General features: G+C 40.3%; 1 protein-coding gene across 1 annotated transcript in view; it reads left to right on the plus strand.

The window, feature by feature from the left end:
- The first annotated feature begins 4,810 nt into the window (after window positions 1-4,810).
- Window positions 4,811-27,103, plus strand: part of LOC103601317 (dystrobrevin beta) — an 88,531-nt gene continuing 66,238 nt past the window's right edge. The window contains exons 1-2 of the mRNA XM_008585704.1: window positions 4,811-4,824; window positions 5,488-5,565. Of these exons, the coding sequence (XP_008583926.1) occupies window positions 4,811-4,824; window positions 5,488-5,565 (92 nt within the window). The remainder of the gene's footprint in view (window positions 4,825-5,487; window positions 5,566-27,103) is intronic.

Below are 27,103 nucleotides of genomic sequence, written 5' to 3' on the forward strand. Positions count from 1 at the left end.
CTGTTTTCTACTCTTATGTTCTCTAGTCTGGATATTGATACCACTGTCCACCCAGTAGCCCAGGTTAAAATCTTTTATTCTTTTTTTTTTTTTCTTTCCCTTTTTGTCTTTTTTCGTGACCGGTAACAGGATCGCAACCCTCAGTGTCACGCCCGTACCGCGACCGGCAACGGGATCGCAACCCTCGGTGTCGCGCCCGCACCATGCTCAACCAGTGAGCGGACCAGTCTCTATATGAGATCCGAACCCTCGGCGCTCCGCGCCGCCACACTCCCAAGCGCCGCACTACCGAGTGCGCCACCGGGCCAGCCTAAAATCTTTTATTCTTTACCCCCTAACCCCACCATATCTTATCTATTTTACCTCCACAATATCTTTACTTTTGTCTCTATTTTACCTCCACAATATCTTTCCTTTTGTCTCTCCCCTGTCTTCACTACCACTGTCTACCATAAATGATTTTTAAGTGGGGTTCTTTAGAAAGAATCCCTGTACCCCTGGAGATCCAGATTCACTAAAGTGAGGGTAGTGCTCTGCTATGGTCTGAATGTTTGTCCCCTCCAAAGCTCATGTGGGAGTTTGATTCTCAATGTGATAGTGTTGAAAGGTGAGGCCTTTAAGAGGTTATTGGATCGTGAGGACTATGCTCTTATGAATGGATCAATACATTCATAGAGTAATGGGTTGGTATGGGTGTGGACTGGTGGCTTTATAAGGAAAGCAAGTGAGCATGTTCAGAAGCACCCTTGGTCAGCCACCCTTGCTGTGTGATAGACTGCGTCACCACAGGACTGTGTAGAGAGTATCCACCAAGAAGAAGGCCTCACCACATGTGCCCCCTGGACCTTGGACTTCCCAGCCTCCAAACTGTAAGAAATAAATTTCATTTCTTTATAATTTACCCAGTTTCACGTATTCTATTATAAGCAACAGAAAATGGACTGATATAGGCTTGGGTATCTAATTTTACACAAAGCTTCCCAGATGACTTCTCTGCATACAACTGATAAAAATGAACATTCTACAAGCTTCTAGAGTTATCTTTTAAAAGCACTACTATACTCACAGCATTCTTTAGCTTAAAACCATTCAGTGCTTCCCCAGCTGCCTATAATATAAAGTCCAAATTTCTTTGCTTGTGATAGAACAAGCTTTATTCACACCTTGGCCCTAATCTACGTTTTCCAGATGCATTTTCACCTGCTCCCCTTCAAGTGCCTTTCAGTCTAACCAAATAAGTTAGACCCAATATGGCATGTACGCTTGGATTTCTCTGCCTTTTTTCATAACCATTTCTATCTAGGGTGCCCTTAACTTTTTTTTTTTTTTCTTCTGTATATGGAAAACTCTTCTCAATGTTTCCTCTCTTCTGTGGCCTTCCCTGACTGTCCTTTCCCCTCATTCCTCCAGGTAGGAGTAACTGCTCTTCACCTGTGACTCCTCGACACTTTGTCTATACTTGAATCCCTGCAGGCATTACTTGGTATTGTGATGGTTGTTTGCATGTCTGTCTTTATCTATATATAGTTAGGTCACTGAGATAAAGATAGTGTCACTTATCTTTTATGAGTAAGCACCCAGCAAGAGTGCCTCTTTCCCTTTGATTAAGAAGTAAGAAACTCTCTCCAACTCTTTTTATTACCACCTCTTCTGACTAGCAAATTACCTTCTACCTATATTATTCATCTGCTTCTATCTCATCCAAAAGAATGTGGCATATCTTATTAACAAAGAAGGAACCTCCTGATTTTCTGGACCGAGTGATGGTTGGAGGCCATTTTGGTGTCATGGAATTCATTAGTGTCTAAAGATACCTTGCTGGGATCTTCACTAAAGGAAGGTATAGAACATCTGGTGATGTTCAAGGTATTCATCTGCTTTTGACTGTTAAAGATCAACTGATCTGATGAGTTGTGCCAAACCTACTGTTTTGTAAGTTTCTATAATTTGTATCATTAATGTCTACTTCACACCTGGAAGTGTTCTTTTCAGCTATATCTTACAAGAACCATGAAGATTTTTTAATAGGAATAAGAAGCATTACAAATTAATTTGATAACAGTTTTACATGATACAGGAGACTTTAGAATGATGATCCAAAGATACAGGGAAAACTGTCCATTTTTATGCTTAGGTTCTATGAAGCAGGGACAGACATGCAGAAATGTGATTGGGCAAGAAAAGTATGACCTGATGCTATTAGACTGAGAGCGAAAACCCAGCAAGGCCTGGGGGATGAAAGATGAGAGCATTTATCTGTTGGTTCTCACCCCCACTGAGACAAGGCCAACTCCTCAGATATTAATTGCCCAGCACTTCTGAGTTGCTCATGCTTGAATATGTTGCAGAATCCCAAGAATGTCCCACACTCACTCTCAGAGAGACCTCAAGGCATGTGGTATATGTGGCCCAAGAAAGGCACCATCGGGTTGCCTCTGCCACAGCTGGTGGACGACTGCATGGAGCCAGGCACCTTACTGAAGCAGGAGTTGGAGTTTGAGGTGTGGCTCAGAGCATGGGGAAGTGGGACACAATAGTTGCCTGAGACACTCTTCTTCCTCTTGTAGTCTAGACTCTTTTAAGCTCCCCAGTTAGGGTTCCCAAACATTTTGTTCTTGTTGCCACTGTCCGCATACCAAGGTGATTTTATCTCAGATGCATGACCCTGTTTTTCTCTTTCTTGGCAGGAGCTAGGTATTGAGCATGTTCTTCCAGTCTTTGTATTCACTAGAGATTTCCTTGATAATGTTGCCTCACTTAAAGTCAATTTTGAAGTCCTTAACAAATGATGGTTCTGGAGACAGGAAGTCCAAGATCAAGCCACCAGCAGGGCTGGGGTCTGGTGAGGGCTCTCTCCTTGGGTTGCAGAAGGCTACCTTCTCCGTGAGTGTTCATGTAACTTCTTTGTGCATATGGAGGGAGATAGAGAGCAGCGTGAAGATTTTTTTTGAGTCAGAAGTCATTTTTGGTGTATTACATCTCCTAAGAATGCATCTGAGCTGTTGGCTTTCACAGTGAATTGGGGCTCTAGTGGAAATCCTGTAGCAAAGACCTGCTTTATGTTTGCAAATGCCTCTTTCATCTTGAACTGCAAACACACACCTGTTTCTCTGGCAAAACATATTAGGAGTTCAGAAAGGGTATGAAATTTGGGGGCAGTTCTGATGAGTTTACAGTTTGCAATGTAATCATTACTGTCTGGTTGTGAATATTAGAGAAGAGGCTTTGGTATGTGTGCTGTAAGATAATAGTTGGACATGGTATCTGCCGAGAGCTGGAGATGATTATGAAGCCTTTTGTTTTATCAGACCCCCCCCCCCAAATGCTACAAATCATGATTTTTATCACATGGATCCATGTTTAAGGAATTAATAAATGTTTTTCTCTTGCCATTTTTCTTCTGAGAGTGTCAAAAAGGAAATTGAATGCAAAGTATCTTTAATATTGAAATATGCTAGGTAACTGTGTTAGTTCTTTTTTTTTTTTTCCTTTTTGTCTTTTTTCGTGACCGGCAACGGGATCGCAACCCTCGGTGTTGCGCCCGCACCACGCTCAACCAGTGAGCAGACCGGTCTCTATATGGGATCCAAACCCTCGGCGGGAGTGCCGCCGCGCTCTCAAGCGCCGCACTCTACCAAGTGCGCCACTGGGCCGGCCCACTGTGTTAGTTCTGAAAGCAACATGAAAATATCCTGCTCTTATTCTGGGAATGGGTCGCTAATTATAACTCATTAAAGAATCAAAGCCCATTCTAATTCCAGGACCAGAATGTTGCTAGTGCCCTTGAGTGTGAAAAGCTGCTATGCCAGATTTGGTTCTTTCATAGGAATTGTCTCCTTATTCCAGTTGGACAGTTGGTTTAAAAGAACCAGAGGCAAAAATACGAGAAGCCTTTAAAAAGTTTGTGGAAAGATTTGTATTTTAATTATATTTTTCTCCAAACTTTTTGAAGTACCCACATATCAATTTAGGACTAAAAGTAAGCTAATCTCTGTGTTCACTTTCATTACTCAACCTAAAACAATTGATTAATTGATTATAACTCAGCACAGCCACTAGCATTAATAGGCTTGAAAGTTTGGAGGCAAAAGACAGGCAGTCAGATAAATAACTTGGAATTGAATTCTAGCCTAGAAAGGCATATCTCAATTCTGAATGTCTTAGAGACTTGTCACATAAAGGGAGGAATGTAGAACAATATGCATAGTACTATGGCTTAAAAATCAAGAGACCCAAATCTGTTCCTTAAAATTATTTTCCAACTTGGATCCTCTCCATTAAATGGGAAATCGTTTTTAAAAAATTTCCCTACCCAGAAATGAAATTTGTTTTTTTTTTTTTCTAAAAAGGGAGTGCATAGATAGATAGATGGAGAAAAAGAAATCCCTTTTAATCTCAAGATTCCTTGGCTCTCTCTGAACTATTTCCCCATGAGCCTTTATCTGAAAGTACTAGGAAAGCTGCAAAACTAAAAAGGCTATGATCACTTAATATTCACTAATAATTGCTAAGTGTAACCTCTACAAAAACATTTTACATAATTAACTCTGCTATTAAAGGTAAGGAAAAACCAGAAGCTAGTTCCCAAGGACCTACATAAGGGAAGGACTTTTTGGCTTCACTTTTCTCCTTTTGATGGACAAATCTCTCTGAGAAGTACTTCTTTCAGTATAGGAGAGGAAGTATGAGATTTCCCAGGAGGAGGAATATTTAGCAATAGTCATTTGGCTCCAGATACAAGACAGAAATCTTTTGTAGCTGAACCTGGTAGGGAGAGAAAGGAGTTGAAAAATTGCTGGAAGGCAAGATAATGGACTCCTTTTGGTAAGTGTGGATTCATTCATTCAAGACTCTCACAAGAGGGTGCAATAGACTTTCAGTCCAGAAAACCAGCAGCTAAAGACAAGTTACCAAAAATGCTTACCTTCGAATTTAAATTTGGACTAGGTTATAAAAGACATCATTCTAGTTAGGGTAAAGGTATAAAATTTGGATTCATTGTTAAGATTCTAGTAAAGAATTAATAAAAGTTTGCTCCAGAGTCTTATTTTGAATTAGTATTTAACAGATGAATTGTTTTGGTTGAAAGTTTGCAAACTAAATTTGAGGGAAGGCAATGTAACCAGATGTCAGGGAAAGTATGTATCTTGATGTTTTGACCTTTGTAATATACAACAAATATCAAACACCAGTAATCCCATACCGAAAATGTAGAGAAATTAACTAAATGGAAGAATTCAAATTCTTCTGTACTAAAATCACAAAGCAAAATTATGACCTGTAGTGGTGTGTTTATAATTAGTAAACTGGTAATTTAATTTGTTAAATTTACTCAGGCTTGAAGTACCTATGTCCACCCCCACTCCCCGTGGGTCCCACTTTGCTTATCAGGAGTGATAGTTGTTTCCTTTGCCCTTATCGCTCTTTTGCTTGTTTTCCCTGTCAAGTTGGTAATTATTAATTTAATGTAAATGTCTTTTCTTTCAGTCCTCCTCGCCCTCTGACTAATATGAATGACACTACAGTTAGCCACATGTCCTCTGGAGTGCCAACTCCCACCAAGAGGTATGTATGTGTTGTGCCTCAAAATTGAGTGCAGGCCTCTGCTACTGATTTACAACACCCCCTTCAGAAGTGAGGCCTGAGAAGCAGAGTGGTTCCACACAGCAGAAAGGACTGGCTTTTTTCCTCCTCCTTTGACTGTCTTTTAATATTATTTTCTACTTTTTATCTTCCTTTTTTTTTTTGCTACTAGCTCACAAAAACAGCAATTGACATTTGTCTTTGAGGGGTGCCTCAGGTAGAAAGTTCATTTGTGACAAGCAGTGAACATAGTGTCAGAGCAGATTAAGCATTTTTGAGATCTTTTTTTAACATTAAACAATATTTTGATTATCATGAGTTTCAGCAGTTTTGGATTTGAGTTCCTTAAGTGTCAAAGATCATTTCTGCTTTCTGATTCGACTATGTAAATTGAATTAATCCCTTATAAAATATTCTCCTAAGTCATTCTGTATATAATTTATAAACATTTAAGTTGAAAAGCCTTAGTTCCTCTCTCTTAGTTATACAAAGAGTTTGCTTTAGGGTCCTTCAAGGAACTAGAACTACTGTGTACTCCTTTCTCCTCTTTATTTAATTTACTTTTCTCCAAAATTCTCTTAGGCAGGACTTACAAGAACCATATGAAATAGCTTACTTTCTATTTGATTTAAGATGTTCCATGACCAGAGCAATGCAGAAGCTTCCTCAAGGGCACGACCATTAAAGAATTCTTTCTAACTCATCACTCAAAAAGAAAAAAAAAATCTCAAAGACATTCCAACCCACCCCTCAAGTCCTTTCTGGAAAAAAAAAAAAAAAAAAAAAAAAAAACCACTTTGTGCTGTATGTACTGATTGCTTTGGGTTAATTCAGCTATAGAAATGTCTTCTGCTTAATAACATTTTGACTTAATATATAGTACTTAAGACCAACGATGTTTGTTCCCATAGGCTAAAACTCCTAGGGCATTGTTTCTCAAACTTGACTGATGAGAAGAATCACCTGCATCACTTGTTAAAATTACAGATTTCTGGGACCACATCAGACCCAGTGAATCAGAATCTCTAAAGATAGGCACCTGAGAAGCCACACTTTAAACACCCATTCCAGGTGATTCTTATCATCAAGTAAGTTTGGGAAATAGACTTGGAAGGAAGCTAAGGAGTAAACTGTACAGCTACCCTGGAAGAGAGGATTTAGGGACTTAATAAATCAGAGTTACCTGAAAACACAGCATTATCCACGTGGAGACTCAGGACCCTGACCAGGTAAGAGTACTTGCCCACAGCCTCGTTAAGATTCTTGTAGCTGAGAAACAGCCAAGCTGCTGCTTTTGGACAGAGGGGATTGGTATCATGCACTGGAGCATGGACTGCTGAGCCAGGTTGTCTGAGTTTGAGTCCTGGCTCTTGCCTGACCTTGAACATGTTTCTTATCTTTAATTTTTTATCTATAAAGTGGGGACAATAATAATATCTACCTTGTGGGGTTTATGTGAGTATTTAATATATTGTTTTATTATTTAGGAAGTAAACTGGAGTGGGAGAACAAGTGAGGAAGAGACAAAGAATAATTCACAAGTAATGCCTTCTCAAGGAGGAGCAGAAAACTTGGGGAAGAATGCAAAGCAGTTAAACCTCCCCTACCTAGATGTTATAATAACTCGCTGTCCTTAGCCTTAATTGTTTATGTCAAACACCCTCAGCATTTATACCCAGACTCCAAATCAGGGATGTTTCCATTTCAAAACCAGGAAGCCAAGGTAGATTTTTGAAAGAATTCAACTTGTAGGTTTTATGTTAGTTCTAGGAACATCATCTATTAAGTAGGGTTTCCCTTCATCTGAGGAGTTCTCTTCATACATTAGTTTTGTCACTCTGAGTCACCTGAGTACATGAGGGCCCTAAGTGCCTGGTGACAGGGAGCATCATATGTAAGATGTGCTATGTTCAGTGACCACAGCTGAATGTGGCTGCCAGAGGCTGGTAGGAGTAAGTCTTTCTAGACAGTGTTTCATTGCTTGAGAAGATTGAAAGAAGGGGCTCAGAAGCAATAATAATCACAGCTGCCTCTTTAGACGGACTAACCCTCAGGCTTAAGCCCCAGGCTTAATTATAAGTGGTGAGCTGTAGGTGTTGGTCACAAACTGATATCTGCCATTTTTGAAAGCTGCTTCAGATAAGATAGTATAGCCTGGATTAAGATTTTATTTTAAAGTCAGTGTTTCAGCTAGCACTTTCTGGGTGGAATTAGTCAGTCCTAGAGGTGGTTATCACAGACTGTCTAGGGGCTGACCAGTAGACCAAAGGCAGCCAAAGCACAAACCATAAAGGAATATTGAGCTCTGTAACTTACCAAGAGCAACCTGTATAGAGGCTCCATGGGAACAAGATACCCGTACCCTAACAATATGATCCTTAGAATTTTAGGAGATTTCATTTATATGCAGTATGAGATTATGCTATGTGGACATTAATTACATAATTCATAGACTTGGCTTTTCATGGCCCCTATAACCAAATAGTATACATTTCCACATGGTATTCTATTTACTTCTTCAAGGACTCATCAGTTTTTCTTCCCTCTTCTAAACGTAGTCAGACCTGTGTCTCCAGAGTCTGATGAAAGCCAGGAGCCCAGCAAGTAAGCCCAGCCACAGAACCTTGCTCTACTGAGGCAGCAGTCCTCCAGGGGAACAAAGCTACTCTCCAGAAATAAGAGGTTTCTTTTAGAACTCAGCATAGGACATAAATCACTGAATCAGACAAAAACATGCACAGTTCTTTCAGGAGAAATTTAAGCGCTCCAGTTCTTACCTTTTTAATAGGCAGAGTGTATAAAAATGCTGATAACCACAGAGATCAAAAATAATTATATATTAATCCAAATAAAAGGTGATCTTACTGTAAGAGTTACTTTTTACAGAAGAAGACCTTATAAATGGCAAAGATGCTGGCTATCATGTGAGAGGTTCTGTAGGATTTTCCCTCTATAATATTCTTTTAATATCCCCATATTGATATTTCTATAACTGAAAAGAAATTTTGTCTTTGCCTTAGACTAAATAGTTTCTTGAAATTTGCTTTCTTTTAAAAGCATCAGAGCTGCTTGGTTAGCTCAGTTGGTTAGAGGGTGGTGCTGAAAACACCGAGGTCCAGGGTTCAATCCTTGTACCGGCTAGCTGCCAAAAATAAATAAATTTTAAAAAATGAAAGCATCCGAATAGTACATTTAAAAACAAACAATAAAAAACATTCAGAGCTTTAAAACACAGACTGAAAAATCCCGCTCCTCTATTTAATTTCCTCCTAGGCCTGTGTCTATCTCTCTTTTTCTCCAAGGTTCAGGATGTGAATTGTACTGTTATGCTCCTTACTATTGTACTATTTTAACTCACACCTTACATTGAGACCAATGTGGAAAATGATGCTAATATTTATTAATATCTTCTGAAGCTTTAGCTTTAATTATTTATGAATACTTAAACCTTTCCAATTCCATGGGAATTTCATATAACTATGGCAGTGACAAAAACCTTCAATATGAAACTTTTTCTTTGTGCATTTGGTTGGTAAATCAGTTACATCTTTTACTTTCAAGTATTAAAATCTAACTTTAAAAGGCACAGACCCACAAAGCAAAGGCAAAGGCAGAAAGGAAAGGGCAGAAGGGTGCATGGATCAAGGAGGTGCCAGCACTGGATGCCCTCCAACTCTGCTGCTTCTCCAGCAGGCCGTCTTTTCTCCCTCCCACTGTGGAACAGATACTTCCAACACTGCCAATGGTTTCAAACACACACCCCTAGCCTTGTTACTCCAGAAGTTGTGCTTTCCCTCCCTTGGGTTAGAAAAATCCAAGGAAGGATTCTTGTTGTCCTGGCCTGTTTTACTGCCTATCCTTGTGTGTATATGATGGCCATGCCCATTAGACCTTTATCACCAGAGCAGAGGGAGGAACATTTCCCCAAAACAAGGTTATACTGCAAGAAAAGAAGAGAAAGATCCCAGGAAAGAAAAATAACACAGATCATTGGCAGACCACTGTTTTGCTACCCAGCACACAGCACACAGCGCATACATGCACACAGGCAGAGCATCCCATACACATTTTCACTTCCAGAGTTTTCCTTCTTCACATCAGGCAGCTCTCCATGTACAACTGTAGATGTACTCACACCTTTCTCAAGAGTCTTACCCACATCCTGTGGAAGGCGCTTGGGTCTAGGATCCACCCAGGCCATGTCCATTTGTCTGGATCAGGTCTGGGTATGTCTTTTTGTGGTTCATTAACCCATTAAACCATGAACCAACTGATGCATTTTAAACACACACCCAGTATACAGATCTCTGCAGATAGGATAATTGCAATTTATAGAAGGAGGGGAAAGGAAGGTAACATAACGTGGCATATGAAGCCACATTTGCCTATGTTTCCTCCTGAAACACCACAAAAATGATGGTCAAGATTTTTTTTTACACTGTTGGTGGGACTGCAACATGGTGCAGCCTTTATGGAAAATGGTATGGAGGTTCCTCAAGCAATTACAGATAGATCTACCATATGACCCAGCTATCCCACTGCTGGGAATATACCCAGAGGAATGGAAATCATCATGTTGAGGGGATACCTGTTCCCCAGTGTTCATCACGGCACTCTTTACAATAGCCAAGAGTTGGAACCAACCCAGATGTCCATCATCAGATGAGTGGATAAGGAAAATGTAGTATATCTACACAATGGAATACTACTCTGCTAATAAAAAAGAATGAAACACTATGATTCATATCAACATGGATGGACTTAGAGAAACTTAAGTGAAATAAGTGAGGCACAGAAAGAGAAATACCACGTTATCACTTATTTGTGGGAGCTAAAAATAAATAAATAGATAAATAAATAAATATACAAACAAACAGTGGGTGGCGGGGAGAAGACACAACAATCACAACAATTCCTTGAACTTGTTAAGACAAGTGAACAGATGTGCTGATGGGGGGAGAGGGGAGAGGGAGGGAGGAAAGAGGAATTGGTAAAGAGACACAAAAATCAATTACACTGTATATTGATAAATTAAAATTTTTAAAAAAAGTAAAAACACAGAAAAATGGAAGAGGAGACAACAGCAACATAATTTTGGAAGCAGCCAAGCAAATGGATCAGTGGTAACGTCTGACAGACTGTAAAAAACTAAAACCTGAGCTGACAATGACAGAAGCCCAGAAGAAAGCCAACCCCAGGAATTAAAAGGCTCTGGAAATGGAGATTCAGAATGGCTGGCTGAGAGTCCATGGAAAAGGTAGAGGTACTGAGGAGGTATAGCTATAGGATTCTTTTTTGGGTGGTTCCTGAAAAAACTGCATGTATGTTTGCAAACAAATTATATCACCCTCTATTTACATGGAGATTTGTTTCAGGAGATCTCTTTTTTCTCTACCACCTCATTTTTATTTTTCTCAAGGATTAAATAATGCTTTCTGTTCTCTTTTGTTCATTTTATGATGATGTATCGTGTTGGGGCCTAACACCATCTTTGAGTGGGTAACAGGTAAATATTAGGGCCAATTCTGAGTAGTCCCAGTTGCTGGAGATCTTAAGTAAGGGCAAGTTAGAGCTTTTTTACTTTAATACTTCACAAGAAAGAAAAGCAATTTTTAAAGGCCAGATGATGCCACAGTATAGATACTATTTCTGAACTGTAGAAACATGACCAAGTTAAGGGATGAGTTGCACTATAATAGTGTTAAAATGGCTTTCTGGCTGGATGCCAAGTTAAAGAGGTTATCTTGTTATCTACAGAATATAGTAGAATGACAAAAACTATAATCTGCTGGGTTTTTTAGATTGAAAATAACAGAAATGTTGGGGAACCTGAGAAAGGAGGCAAAATGAAATTGGTCAAGCCAGAAATTATTCTTATGTGGACTCAGTCCACTGACTCTCTGCTTGTGTAATGAGAAAAATACAGTTTGGGTGAAAAGCAGGAATTAATGATGATTTCAGAAAACAAGTAGTTTGTACGAATTCTTCATGGGAATCTCTCCAAGTCAATACAGGAATTATTTTTTCTCCAGTCTCTCTCTCTTTTTTTTTTAAAGACAGAAAAGCAGAGTAATTGAAAATTAACACATAATCTTAGGGAACTGTAAGGTCTTCGCTGTTGGCAGATTTCCAAAGCCTATCTGATGGCCTGGGCAGACTGCCAGTTTTCAGCTGCTTCTGGGTTGGGACTAGATTCTGTTTCCATTCAGGCATTTAAGGTAAACCTTTCACCAGTTCTAACTCAGATTAGTACAAACAGAAAGCTTGAATTTCCAAGTCCATACTTAAATGCCTTAGCTTGAAGAATTGAAGCTGACAGAAGCATAGTAACTAATAGTTTCCTCCTCTCATTGGATTGAGGCTTGAGGTCCTGAACGTGACTGAAAGTCACATCCATTATGGACTGTCAGCAGAGCAGAGTGCAAGGAACAGGTTTGGGGCAAAAGACCTCAAGTTAGTTTTGTCTTGTTCAGATCGACATGCTGTAGATTTTGGATATGGGATGATATCCACCCAGGAAGAGGGTGGATAATTTTCCAGGTTCCTTTCTGGCTTGAGTTCAGGTACCTTTGGTCAAAACACAGGAGGAAGATTTGGGCAGGAATATAACACGGTTATGTTGAGTTAGAGGTGGCTGTGGGACACCAGGGAATCAGCCCATAACATGAGTTCTTGTTGTCCAGATTCTTGCACCCAGCTCAGATTCACACCAGCAAAGGACATACAAATGTTTAGACCCAACAAGTGACCAGTAGAACGTACGTACACTTTTTCTCTCCACCATGCCCCACAAGCACACTCTCCTCCTCCCTCACTGTACACGTTGTCTCTCTCTCTGATACACACATGAACACACACAGTTTTTTACACATTTTTATATGTGCTTGGGAAGCTTTTAACTTAAATACCTCATGACCTTACCTCCTCTTAAGAAGCTGACTCAACGGCACAGTTTCTGCTTTCAGGTGACAGTGGTGTGCCGCGGCCTAAGCGTGTAACGACAGTTTCTATAACGATGCTGAAATTCCCACGGTGAGCCAGCCTAGACATACTGTGTTTAACCAGAGGTTTTTATCCCACCTCTTTTAATATCAAATTATTAAAATATTTCCTCTTACTTTAGCTAGTAAAGCAAACCTTGAAAGCAGATCAGTGCCGTGGTACACTTCTTACCTTTATCGTGGATCTTATTTAGGAAACCTCCAGTCTGCTCCCCACTTTACCGCCTGTTTTTCTTTGGAACTAGAGGGATTTTTCTAAAATACACATCTGATTATTTATTATCCTGATTAAAACTTTCCACTAGCTCTTCTTTTCCACAGCACTTTCTAATAGTGTGGAAATGTTTTGTAGGCTGTCGAGCACTTGAAATATGACTAATGAGACAGAGGAAATGAATTTTTGATTTTATTTTATTTGAATTAATTGGAAGTTAAACAGCACATGTAGCTAGTGACAGCACAGTTCTGCAGGATAAAGTCCACATTGTTCAGTGTGGCTTATAAGGCCATTTTGGAGCCAGCCCTTGCTAGCCTCTGCCACCCTGCTTCGTGCCCCTCTCTACTTGGCATTTGCACTCAGAAGCCCTTGACTCTCTCACACTCCCCCAGTCAGGTTGCTGCATCTGCCCCTTCTGCCCACGTGCCTGCCCATCCTTTTTGCCTCTATTCTCCTCTCTTTGTCTTCTAATTCTTCCTTCTCAGCTCAGCTTCAGTTCCTCTAGGAAGCCTTCCCTAACACCCTAAAACTATACTGTGTTCTTCCTCTATGAGCCTTGTACATATAGCACCTTGTACATATTATTGTATTGTCATTACCTGTTTGTTCGATAAGCTCCTTGAGGGGGAGGACTCCCCAGGCTTTGACCAGAAACTAACGCCTTCTCTCCAAATTGTCTTGCTGCAGCATGCCTCTTAATCCGTACTCCCTCTGCTAGGAAGGGGATTTTCATTTCCACTTATTTCAAATAGATAAAATCTTATAATATTCCCTGTTTATTTCATTCATGGCAGAGAAATAAAGGAGAATGAGGTATTCTTTTATATATATTATATATGTATAATATTGCACTGCATTTCACATGACTGTCTAGAAGGAAATTTAAACAATTACTAGAATTTTATGTAAATTAAGCCCAGCCGTTGCATTGATTGATGGTGGATCCTTCATTGAGCTTATTTACTCAAGAGAAAACATAAAGGTGGGGGGGGCACAGAGAAAGAGGAAGGATTAAATATGTTTTCTCTTTTATTCGATTTTTTTTTTAACTTTTATGGTATCCTTGTGCTCTCAAGCATGAAAATATATATAGGTACACACACACACACACACACACACACACACACACACTCTTTCTGACACAAACATCCTGTGCCCACACATACTCGCATTGATTTTTATTTGGCAAGGATTTTTGGTGCATTTAGTATTGGGAAAGAGGTCGTTTGGGAAATTTAGATAACATCTTCCCCTCACCATTTCATCAGGATGAGACTCCCTGGGCAGAGTGAGTGGTAAAGATGAATGGTGTTGAGCAATTCTTAGCTCCGTGTCATTCCACCTACCTCGTCCTCTCCATGACCTTGCTGTCACCAAGAATCCAGAGAACCTCACACATCATTGGCATTGTTTCTCTCTCCCACAGGTTCTCACTGGACAGCATCCTTTTTCTCGTTAGCTTGCTGTACAGTGAGGACACACACTGTTCTCTTTCCCCTGAGCAGCGTTGGTCGCATAAAGCTGCAATCTGTGAGGCAGTGAGTTGTTACAAGATGTCTTTCCCCCATGCTTTTCCCCTCTTTGTAGGTCACAGTCCTTTGAGGAGAGATAATCCAGATGGGAAATGTCTTTACATCCTGCAAATCCATCTCTTCCACACTAATGCCTTGTGTATTAGTTCATTTCCTGTTGCTTATAACAAAATGTCTGCAACTGGGTAATTTTAAAAGGAATGAAATTTATTTCTTACAGTTTTGGAGGCGGAGGCTGGGAAGTCCATGATCCAGGGGGCACATATGGTGAGGGCCTTCTTCTGGGTGGGGACTCTCTACAGATTCCTGTGGCAGCACAGGCAGTCACCACATGGCGAGGATGGCAAGAGCTCTTTCACGTGCTCACTTGCTCTCCTTATAAAGCCACGAGGGCCACTCCTGTGACAACTCCCCAGGTGGATTAGTCTATTCACGAGGGCATGGTCTTCATGATCCAGTCACTTCTTATAGGCCCCACCTTTCAACGCTGCCATAGTCAGATTTCCCACCCTCTCAACACTGTCACGATGAAGATCAAGCTTCAATGAGCTTTAGGGGCACATTCAATCCACAGCACCTTGATGTTGTATTTTTTCAGTGGCAGAAGAGAGAAGGATCTTAGTTTGCTCTCAGAATTATTTATGATGTGTTACAGGATCACATGTTAAAGAAGAATGACATTTCTTACCCTATTGATCTGAGAGTCTCAATCAGGCATTTGGAAACCAGTTAATATGTTTATTACACACTAATGCATGTGTTTATCATATTGATGTATTGACCTAATAGGACATAACTTGACACACTGTGATCCAAAGTTATGAACTCTGCTCTGGAACGTGCAGCTTTCAGTGCTAATCTCTATCTTGTATTCACTTACATAAGGGCTTTCTTGCTGAAGTCACTGACTATTCTGGGTATTTGGGTTTTAACTGGAATCTTTCTGTGTCTTCTTGCTTCTTTGGTGGGTTCCACCACAAATTTCTCCCACTGTGACAGCAACTACTGACATTTTCCCGAAACTCAGGACTTCCCAGAGTCAGAGAATTGTCTTATAACTTGCTGTTGGAATCAGCTGGATTTACACATTTGTCGTGGAAGACACTGAAATGCTGTCTGAGTTTCTCATATAGCATTTCTGATAGAGCTTCCATGTGGATCTTCCTTGAGGTGTTTTGTCTGTTTGAAGTTTGGAGGCCAGTCTATGTGAAAGGTGACCATGGTCACCTCCTAGTCTTACATTTTAGCAGAAGAAGAAGGAAAACAACAGCGACGAGATCGAATTCTAGAGTGAAAGTGACTAAGCTTTTTGGTATGCCCTAAATTGCAGTGTGTAGCTAATGTTCGGTCCCTTCTCTCCTCGGCTTCCTTCCTTGTTCTTTGTTATGAACTCCTCCAGCTCTGCCCATTCCTTCTATGCCACTGTTCTGCAGGGCTCTATCTTAGGCCTTCTTCCCTACACACCCAGTTTAGTGATCCCACATCTAATCTCCAATCCAAATCAATCTCCTGAGTTGCAGAATCATTTATCCAACTCCCTACCTGACACTTCCACTTAGATGTTTCACAGACACCTTGATGTCAACCTGGTCTTCCAGCACCGTCAACTCTTGCTGAAGCCAGAAACTTGGGAATCTTTCTGGCTCCGTCCTCTCTTTCTCCTTCACCCCCACCCCAGCCAGCTAATCACTAAATCACTATTTTTTTTTCAGCTTTCTTGAGTTACAATTTATACAATAAAATTCACCAATTAAGTGTACAATTTGATGAGTTTTGATAAATGTATACAATTCAAGAAGTCACTATTGATTTTTTTCTTCATACCTCTCATATCCAACCTCTTCTTTCCACACACTAATGCAAGCCAAAGAATCAGCTCTCACTTGGATCACTGCGTGGCTTCCTTGCTGAGTTTCTTGCCTTCTTTTTTGCCAAACTCTAGTCTGCCTTTTACACTGTAGATAGTCATCTTTCAAAAGCACATATCTGAGCTTGACAGTCCCCTGCTTCAAACTCAGGAGCACTGTACTGTCCCTACAAGAAATGCCATTTCTTTCCTATGGCTTGTCAGGCTTTGCACATGCCCTGCCTGTCTCCCCTACTCTTGAAGCTTCAGCCCCACAGGAATTCTTGCAGTATGTAGAATATATTGTCAGTTCTGTCAGCTGGGCTTTTGCACATACTATTCCCTTTGCTGGGAACCCTTTCATCCACATCTTTACCCAGATAACACCTATTCATCACCCATATTTTAACTTAAATGTCACTTTCCGAAGGAGGACTTTTCTGACCTACTAGACCAGACTAAATCCTCTTTTTATGATACTGTTCTATAACATTCCCCACACTTATAAATACCTGATTAATGTCAGTGCTCCTCTCAAGACTGTACTTCACAAGGATGGAGCCACATTTGTTTATCACTGTAGTTTCAGCGCCTTCTATAGTATTTGGCACATAGTAGACGCTTGATAAATATACTGAAAATTCCGTACATCTAAATATTTATTATATGGCTGTTCTGTGCCAGGCAATTCAGTTTGCCTTCCAACCAAAATCCCAACTGTGCCTACATTGAACTTGATATATTTATAGTTGACTCAAAGGATGATTCATTATCCTGTTTTCTGACCTCATAGGTAAACCCTTTAGAGCTATACCTGTTTCCTAAAATAACCACGTTAGGGATCCTGTCATTGACCAAAAACAGAAAAAGCACTTTCGTGAGCTCCAAAGACAGAAGGCAAGGCAAGAACATTATTCCAAAGCAGATTTCCAAGTGTTGCAGGCAGTGAGGCAGCATTCATATCTAGTACCCACCTTGTGTTGCTTTTGATCCCTGAGTCAGCTTGATACTCCTGTCTTATTTCTTAAATTTGGCTTTTGAACTTCATTTTGACCTCTGGTTACTTCAGTTACTTGCTGTGGTTCCTTTTGCATTCCTGTTCTTGTGCTTTGGCCCTCAGTCATTTTGCAAGCCCTCGTCCACAAGATGTTACCACATTACCTTCACATTTAGACCCAGCTGAGGAGCAACTGAGATCCATATGGCTATTGTGGCAAGAAGTCGGCAGGGACGATCCAAAATAGCATATTGCAGCTTGGAATGTTTCTGGTAGACTAGGAACACCCTGGAATTGATCCTGGGCTAGAACATTTATTAGGAAGAAAGGTGGGTAAGTGCCAGAGCTGCTCTTCCTGGATTGCTATGTCAACTTGGAAGTGTGCAGCTATCATGCAGTAAATTCCCTAGGGTTACGTAAAACTCATCTGAGGCATAGAAGTGTTCTAGAGTGGATTTGGAATCAAAGTAGATTTACTTATGTGGCTCTAGGCTGCTTTAGTTCCCAACATTGAACTAAATTTGGAAATATAAGACAAAAACCCCTGAATTCCTGTCAGATATTGGCATGGTGTACAGGTATATACCTGGCCTCAGAGTGCTTCCGATTTACTTATGTGGCTCTAGGCTGCTTTAGTTCCCAACATTGAACTAAATTTGGAAATATAAGACAAAAACTCCTGAATTCCTGTCAGATATTGGCATGGTGTACAGGTATATACCTGGCCTCAGAGTGCTTCCCAGACACCACCTGGTATACACTAGGGCAGGGGTTGGCAAACTACAGCCTATGGGTAGCAGCCTGTTTTTGTAAATGAAGTTTTATTGGAACACATCCGTGTCCATTTGTTTACATATTGTCATGGCTGCATTCCCTACAGTGGCAGATTGAATAGTTGAAACAGAACTTCTGTGGCCTGCAAAGCCTAAAATATTTACTTTCTGGCCCTTTGAGAAAAATGAGCATTTCACTTCTTCTTGGATTTAGAAAAAAGATGTTAAAAAGAAGAAATGTAGCTCTAAAGACAGACTGTTCTTATTACTTAGAATCATAGAATTTCAGAGCCAATAAAAGGTACTTTAGAAATCAGTATATTGTGGTTCATTATTGGACTCAACATAGAAAGATGATGAAATATGATTACAGCAGGTTTAGTAGGCCTTTACGTCTATTTCATTAATAGTGTTTCTTTCTGATTATTGCAGTAACAGTAGCAATAATCAGAGATACAAATTTTGGCCCCTCTGAAATTTGGAATATCAGATGTGGAGATGAATCTCTATTATCTCACTTCAAAATGCTCAAGGGCTTGGTTAAGATCAGTGTGGCTGACTGTTTGAGTTGTCAGGATATTTAAGAATATAACATATACTCTTATTCAGAGAGCAGCTGGTGATTAATAATTGGGAGGACTGCCTCCACCGAGGAAGATAATATTAGTAAATAGTTGTTGTACCAGGCTCAACTAGTGCAATAGAGATCGTTTCAACAATGAGAGTAATTCTGACAACCATTATTTCAAAGTGTTACACATTTAAGAAGATGCCCTCTTCTTTGGAAAACAAATTATTATCTTAAATTCTATTATAATTGGTGGGAGCTAAAAATAAATAAATAAATTCACACACACACACACACACACACACACAAACCGCAGTGGGGAAGAAGATATAACAACTACAATTCCTTGAAGTTGATTAGACAAGCAATCAGAAAGGACATTGTTGGGTGGGAGGGAGGAGAAGGAGGAGGGAGGGAGGTTTCGGTAATGGGCCACAATAATCAACCACATTGTATATGGACAAAATAAAAATTTAAAGAAAAAATAAATAAATAAATAAAATTTTTAAAAAAAATTCTATTATAACAACACTTTGTAATAATCCCCAAATTCTGTATTTTCACTTACATTACAGATGAAGAAATTGAGATACCATGAGAAAATCTCACTCAGCTCTACCTGTCAATTCAAGGTCACAAAAGAGGATTCAGTCTAAACTTGTGCCCCGCATTGTCTGTTTCCCAAGTGTAGGTCAGCTCCCTGGTTATAGCCATAGAGTACTAACTGTGCTCATGTACTCGCAGCTGCCTCCGCCAAGGGCTTGAGTGCTTGGGTCTGAATGACTCAGCTTCAGGAGCCCCCTGCCCTCTCAGCCGCTGATACATGCTGTTTCCTCCTGTCCTTCACTGTTGTCCACTCCGTTTTGCTTTGGGAGAAGAAAACCCGATGCAATGGGAACAACACGAGCTCTGAAGCAGGTCAGCCCGGCTGGGTTCAGGGTCCAGCTCTGTCACCTCCCTGTTGGGTGAACTCTTTACACTTAAGTACTTCTTTAGAAGTAATTAATGACTTCATCTTTAGAAGTAATTTATTAATCAGCAAATATTTGCTGAGCGCCTAACAAGTGCCAGGCACTAGGAGGAGATGGTGATTTAGCTGTGTAAAGATAAGTCCCTGCTTTCATGCAGCTTCCATTTAGTGGAGAAGACGGGGGAAAAAAAGTTTTGTAATATAATGAAAGATAATGATCAATGCTATGCAGAAAAATAGAGAGTGAATGGGGCAGAGAGTTTTAGCTTGTAGACTGGGTGATCAGGGAAGGACTCTCTGAAGAGGTGACATTTAATCAGGAGCCTGAATGATGTGAGGAAAAAGAGAGCTGTGCCAGAATCTGAGGGAAGAATGTTCCAGGCTAAGGGAATGGGAAGTATAAAGGTCCCATGGTGGGAATGAACTTGGTGTTTTCTTGGAATAGCAGAAAGGTCAGTGTGGCCGAAGCACAGTGAGCAGAAGGACAAGCAGCAGGAATCGAGCTGGGAGAAGTAGCTAGGGGCCAGATCATGTGGGAGGATAGGATCCGATTTTTTAAAAGTATTTTTTAATAAACTTTGGTTTAGAGTAGTTTTAGATTTAAAGAAAAGTTGCAAAGATAGTACAATAGAGTTCCCATATACCCCTCTCTGTTTCCTCTACTATTGACATCTTATGTTGCATTGGTACATTTGTTACAACTAAGAAATCAACATCGGTACATTACTATCAACTAAATTCCAGACTTTATTCGAACTTTACTAGTTTGTCTACTATTGTCCTTTTTTTGTTCCAGGACATCACATCTCATTTAGTCATCATGTCTCCTTGGTCTCATCTGGTCTTTGACAGTTTCTTAGTCTTTTCTTATGACACTGACAGGTATTTTTGATTTTGGGGGATTTTTTTTGGTTTTAGTGGCTGGCTGGTACAGAGATCAAACTCTGGACCTTGGTGTTATCAGCACCATGCTCTAACCAACAGAGCTAACCAGCCAGCCCGACCTTGACAGTTTTGAGGAGTCCTGGTGAGGTATTTTGTAGAGTGTTCATGGTTTTCTCGTGACTGGAGTATGATTGAAGAAGAGTACCACGGTGGTAAAGTGCCCTTCTCATCACATCATAGGGGTACGTGCTGTTAACATGACTTATGCTGATGACGTTGACCTTGGTCACCTGCCTAAGGTAGTGTTTACGAGGCTTCTCCACTCTTCCTACTCTATTCTTTGGAAGCAAGTCACTAAGCATGGTCCACACTCAAGGGCAGGGGGTAGGGCAGGAATTAAGCTCTACCCCCTAGAAAGGGAAGTATCGTCCTCCTCTGTGTACTCCTATTTGTTTATTTATTCAGTCATTTATTTATATCCGTATGGACTCATGGACATTTGTTTTCTACTTTGGATTATAATCAAGTACTACATTATTTATTTTGTTGCTCAGATTGTTCCATCTCTGGCTATGGGAGCTCTTTTAGGTTACATCCTGTGCTCCTTTGACATACCTTCTTTATTTTGTTTTTTGCACACCTTCCTTACTTTCTGGCACTACAACGTGCTCCAGCCCTACAGGAACCATTTCTCCAAGGATCCCTGGTTCCTTAGATTGGAGAATGGTACTGGAAATCAATATCTGCCCACACACATTTATGATGATTTCTCTATCCAGCTGTATCTACATTAGACTACACATGAGTTGTACTGAAGTATCTGACTGTAATCCAGCACTCTCTAGACCTTTCCCTCTTGGCTGCTGTAACTTCCCTCTCCAGTGGTGAGAAACCTCATTCCTGTCATCCACTCTCTATTTACTTATTTGCTCTGTCCTTTTTGTTTGTACTTATGCTATTTATTTGTAGCACATATGGCAATTTCAGAATTATTGGTCAGGATGCATGGTTTATTTTTTAAAGAAATTTATTGAGATATAATCTACACACTATACAATTCATCCAGCCAAAGTGTACAATTTAGTCGTTTTTAGTATGTGCACAGAGTTGTTTAACCATCATTGCAATTTTAGAACATTTTCATCACCCCAAAACTGATTTATTACTAAAAGATCACTCACTGCAGTGTGGAGAATCAACTCTAAAGGATAAGAGTTGAAGGAAGACGAGTAAAGGAGCTGTTGGAGTAGTCTGAGACTTAGTGAGAAGTTTCAGATGGGAAGTGGTGGCAGCAGGGAGGTGGTGAAGTGGAGCCAGCAGGAGTTGCTAATGGGGTAGATGTGGGTATGAGGAAAAGAGAGGAATTAAGAAGACTCCTCCATTGTTGGTTTGATGGCTGGGTGAATAGTGATGCTATTTATTTAAACTGATCAGTCTGGGGAATAGCAGGTGAGGAAGTGGAGTGGGGAGAATCGAGAGTTCTATTTTGAACATACTAAGTTTGAGATGCCCAGGTAGGCATCCAAGAGGAGATGTTGACTAGATCATCAAATACACGATTCTGGAGCCCCCAAAAGAGGTCAGGACTGGAGATGCAAAATTTTGAGGGTTACAGTAATACCTTTCTCGTAAGGTTATTCTGAGAATAAACAAGAGAACATATATCAAAGTATCTGATAGGTCACAAGTACCTTGTTAATAATGACTGCTACAGTATATGTGCCAGATGCTTAATGGATATTATTTTATTTAATCCTCCCAACACTCTGTAAAATAAACATTACATAAGGTAGATTTTCTATTATTATTCTTGTTTACAGATGAGGGAACTAAGACATACAGAGGTCATTGTCCAAGTTTACACAGCTATTAAGTATCAGAGTTTGATTAAAACCCAAGTATGGCTCCTTGATAAATAATGCAGTTACCAGTGATGGCAAACTGCCACTCCACACCCAGCCTCAAGCATGTTTGTTCTGCCTCTGACCTTGTCCCACCGTTGCTTATCCTTATCACTACGTCCCCTACTCAAGTCCCTTCTCCTTGCTTCCTATCCCCATGGGTGTGCCTCTAAACTCTTGCCTGCCATCACTAGAGATTCTGCTGAAAGGATGCAACATTATCACCTAGATTCACAGAGAGCAGTCTCACACTTTAGTGTGCATCGAGAGCACCCACAAACTTGTTTCAAATGCCTATTCCCAGGCCTCTGTCCCAGATAGTTTGACCCAATAGAAGCCTGGGAGTTCTGAATGAGGTAGTCCTGGGAAACATATTTTTAGAAATGCTGCGTTAGATCCTACCAGTCCCCTCAGGACCTTCGGTCCCCAGCACTGGTCATCATTGTCATCGGTTTAGAGCTGAGGAATGTCCTGAGGGAAGGAATGCTGTTCAGAGTGGCTCTGAGAAAAGTGTGTTCATGCCTTGTCACTCTTCTTTTCAACTCTGTGGTTCATTCTGCTGACCCCTGCTTTTGCTGATCTTTCTGATTGTATGAAATACCATTATGTCCTTTCAGAGGAAGATAGTGTTCCTCTCATCATAACACCTATTACACTTGCAGTCTTACATTTATGTGTGTGGTCATCTCTTTTCCTATTGGACTGTTAGCACCCAGAGAGCAGCAGCCATGGTGCTCTGTACACTGTTGCAAACACCCAATTTCCATCAGAAGTGCTGTTGGAACTATTGCATATTTACACATGCAAATCACCTACTTTTATGGATTGAATTGACATTCGATGGCTTAGAAATGGAACAATTATTTTTATGGGAAAATATATTCTGAATTATAAACTATTGACTTTGCTTTAGAAAAAACAGTTTTCTAAAACAAAACCTATTTGTAAATTGGGGGTTATATATGCAACACATTATGTATGTATATATTTTATCAGAAAGGAAAGAGTTTAAATTAAAAAAATAAATCTAGGAGAACAGGTACAACTTTGAATGTGAGTGGAACAACATAATACCCCACACCCCAAACAAAATTATCCAAAAATTCACGGACACTTCCTTATCTACTACAAGCATCCACTGGTGATGCTTTTCATTTTGGTCTAGATACCTGGTTATCTGGCAAACAGCATTAGTTCTTTATAGCAGTCTTCCTAGAAACCTAAAATAGAGTTTAGTGGGCTGTTGCATTGTATACCATCTTTTTACCCCCATCTCAACTAGATCGACTAAATTTTTTTTTCTCTTGGCCTGTTTCCACTCTCCAACTACCCCTACATATCTCTCCTTGTTGCATTGTATACCATCTTTTTACCCCCATCTCAACTAGATCAACTAAATTTTTTTTTCTCTTGGCCTGTTTCCACTCTCCAACTACCCCTACATATCTCTCCTTCCCATTTCAGAGAAACTTCCTGAAAGAATGATCTATAGTAAGTATCTTTAATTTCTCTTCTGCCATTCCCTTTGGAACATACCCCAGACTTTCACCTGCTATTACTCTGTCAAAACTATTTCTGTCAAGGAAACAAGTGACTTTCACAGCACTAAATACAGTGGTCAGTTCTCCATATCTTACTTGACTTATCTTACTTGATCTATCAGCGGCATTGGACATAATGTTACTGAACGCAAGTCCAGCTGTCTGCCGCCAAAACAGAAACAAACGACTCAAAAGTCAAATTGTTGATGAAATAGGAAGTCGGCTTTATTCAGGAATACTGGTAACCTGAGGGAGATGGCAAGCTAACCCATCTCCCTGGTAAACCTCAAGGAGAATGGTCAGGGTAAAACCATCTCCCAAGTAATCCTCAAGGAGAATGACCAGATTAAAACCATCTCAAAGACTCAAGTTTACGGAGGGTTTTTTTTTTTTTTCTTCCTTTTTTTTTTTTTGTCTTTTTTCGTGTCCGGCAACGGATCACAACCCTCAGTGTCACGCCCGTACCGGACCGGGACTGGCAACGGGATCGCAACCCTTGGTGTCGCGCCCACACCTTGCCCAGCCAGTGAGCGGGAACCAGTCTGTATGTGGGATCCGAACCCTCGGCGGGAGCGCCGCCGCACTCCCAAGCGGCGCACTATAGCAGTGCGCCACTGGGCCGGCCCAACGGAGGGGTTTTTAAAAAGGGGATTGAGAGAATGAAAAGTGGGAAGTAAAAAGCAGGAGTGAAGGGAACATGTAAGGGGCCAGGTACAAATTCTCACCAAGGCTCTTGTCTGGCTTCTGTTCTCATCCTTGAAATTATCTTAGGGTACTGAAGGATTCTGATTTGCTTTGGGGTAGAATCATCATAGCTTTATTGATGTCTTTCTTGGTTTCTCAGGATAGTATGTGCCTCATGGGAAGTTTGCAGCTCCAGGCTATCTGGAAGGCAGCTTTACATTTATGTAAATAATGTCATTTTGCCTCATAACCAAGGTTCAAAATATCAAATAATTATGGGAAAAGAGGGAACTCAAAGAGACATATGCAAAGGAAAAACACTGTCTTTTTATTTTTATTTATTTATTTTTAATTTATTTTTTTTATTGGCATATTCGTTGTTACAAAAAATTCTATGTTTAAAATTTCCTACAGCCTAGGAGATTTTAGGTCCCAACATGGCTTCAGTCCTGCTTACTCTAACAATGAATGATCTCTCCCTTCTTCTTAAAACACTTTTCTGCACTTGGCCTCCAGATACTGTGCTCTCCTAGTTTTCCTCCTATTCCTTCTTGGCCTCCTTTGCTATTTTTTCCACACCTCTTTGAATTCTAAATGGTAGAATACTACAGTGACCACTTCTTTTTTTCTGTCTTCACTCATTCACTGCAGGTGATCCCATCCAGACTCATAGCTTTTAATACCATCTGCACACTGGTGACTTCCAGACTTATTTTTCTGGCCTAGACCTTTCCCCTGAAACTCTAACCTCATATATCCACCTCCTAATCAGTATCTTCACTTGGATGTTTAATACATACTCAAAATTAGTATGTTCCAAACCGAGTTCTCTATCTTCCCCTACCAAGCCTACTTCTCCTAGAGTCTTCCTCCTCTCAGTTAATGGCAATCCCATTTTCCTAGTTGCTCAGTCAAAACCCTTGATTCCTGTCATTCTCTCGTACCCATCTAAACTGTTCAATTATTAGATCAGCTCTATCCAAAAACACCATCAAAATCTGTCCAAGATCCTGCTACTTCTTACCACTTCTACTGCTATTACTGTGAGGGTTTTCCTGGCCACCCTTCCTGGTCTCTCATCTGGAATGTTGCAATGGTCTTCTCATTGGCTGGTTCTTCCCCTTGCTCTCTGGTAGTTTACTTCCCATAGATCAAATGATCCCAGTAAATTATAAATCATGTCATATCTCAACTCTTTGCAAAACCTTCCAGTAGCTTCTTATATCAGAGTAAAAGCTAAACTGTTCATAAGGCCTACAAGGTTATGTAGAAGTACCTCTCAATCTCTCTGATGTAAAAAAGCAATTTTGTTTTAATTTAGAGTTTGAGGTGGACCAATACTTTACAAAAGTATGATAAAAATGAGCTACTACAGAGAGCACTTCCACACTGGTCATGGTGAAGTAACTGGAATCAGATTAGATTTCTAACTACAAACTACTAGAAAACTGGCCTGAATACAAGAAACAACTATTTTCAGAAATTAGACAATAAGTCGTGAAGGACTGACTCCTGAGGGAAGGGAAGCAAATGTACAGAACAGAAGCAGAGCAAGGCTGTATTGAGATAAGGAGATAAGGAGACAGAAGTTGGAGTTTGGGGAGGCTGGAATTTCCCAGGCAGAATACTGGAAAGGAAGAAGCTGCAGAAAAAGAGCTCCATGAATCTGCATTGAGGTTCCTTTGAGTCTTTGAGGCTGAAAGTCAAGCTGTATTTGCATAGAATAAGACTTAATGAGACCAGGCAAAGAACAACTACCTGGGAAAGAACAACTCCTGGGGATCTGAAAATGCACCAACTACCTGAGCTCACACAGATATTTGAGTTCCAACCAACCAGAGTAGAGAGACATCATTGAACACTTGGGACATTCAGTAAAGGCCCCAGAAAGACCACACCTTAGGAGCAGGTAAAAATGGCCCTATGTAAAGGTTACTCTAGATCTGTGCTAATGAAGCTTAAACGCAAGCCTCAAAAGGATTGAGCTGGTCCACAAGTCAATTAACTGACTGCCAGATTCTTTAGAGGAAGGCACAAGATTCAGACATTTAATAACATAAATTCACCACTTCCATTATCCAGTAGAGATTTGGAAGACATAGGAAGAAGCAGGAAGTATGACCTGTAACCAGGAGAAAACTTAGTATAAACAGAGCCAGAAATGGCAGACATGATGCAATTAGCAGACATGGACTTTAAAATAGTCATGATAAAAATCAAGAATATAAAGGAGAAAAGATTAACATAATGAAGAGAGAAATGGAGTAAATAAAAGAACCAGATGTAAATGTAATTAGAACTTTCTGCATACACATTCTACTTCAATAAAAATGTTTAAATAAAAAAGATGGAACTCCTAGAGTGAAGGGACGATACCTGAAATGAAAAAATTCAATTGTTGGTATAGAGTGAGGGCTGGGTCTGGAGCTCACAGACCCCTCAAGCCCATTGTCCAGACTGGGTCACAAACCCTTCACATGCAGGTCCATGCTAGGTAATTGGGAAAGATTCCGGGAGCTGTTGGCAGATGACACGAGCTCAGTCTTCAGCTTCCTCAGCAGCAGCAGCAGCTTACAGGCCTGGGAGCTTATAGATCCGGCAGTGG

The sequence above is a fragment of the Galeopterus variegatus genome, unplaced genomic scaffold, assembly GCF_000696425.1.
Source record: "Galeopterus variegatus unplaced genomic scaffold, G_variegatus-3.0.2 Scaffold3677, whole genome shotgun sequence".
Taxonomy (NCBI): Eukaryota; Metazoa; Chordata; class Mammalia; order Dermoptera; family Cynocephalidae; genus Galeopterus; species Galeopterus variegatus.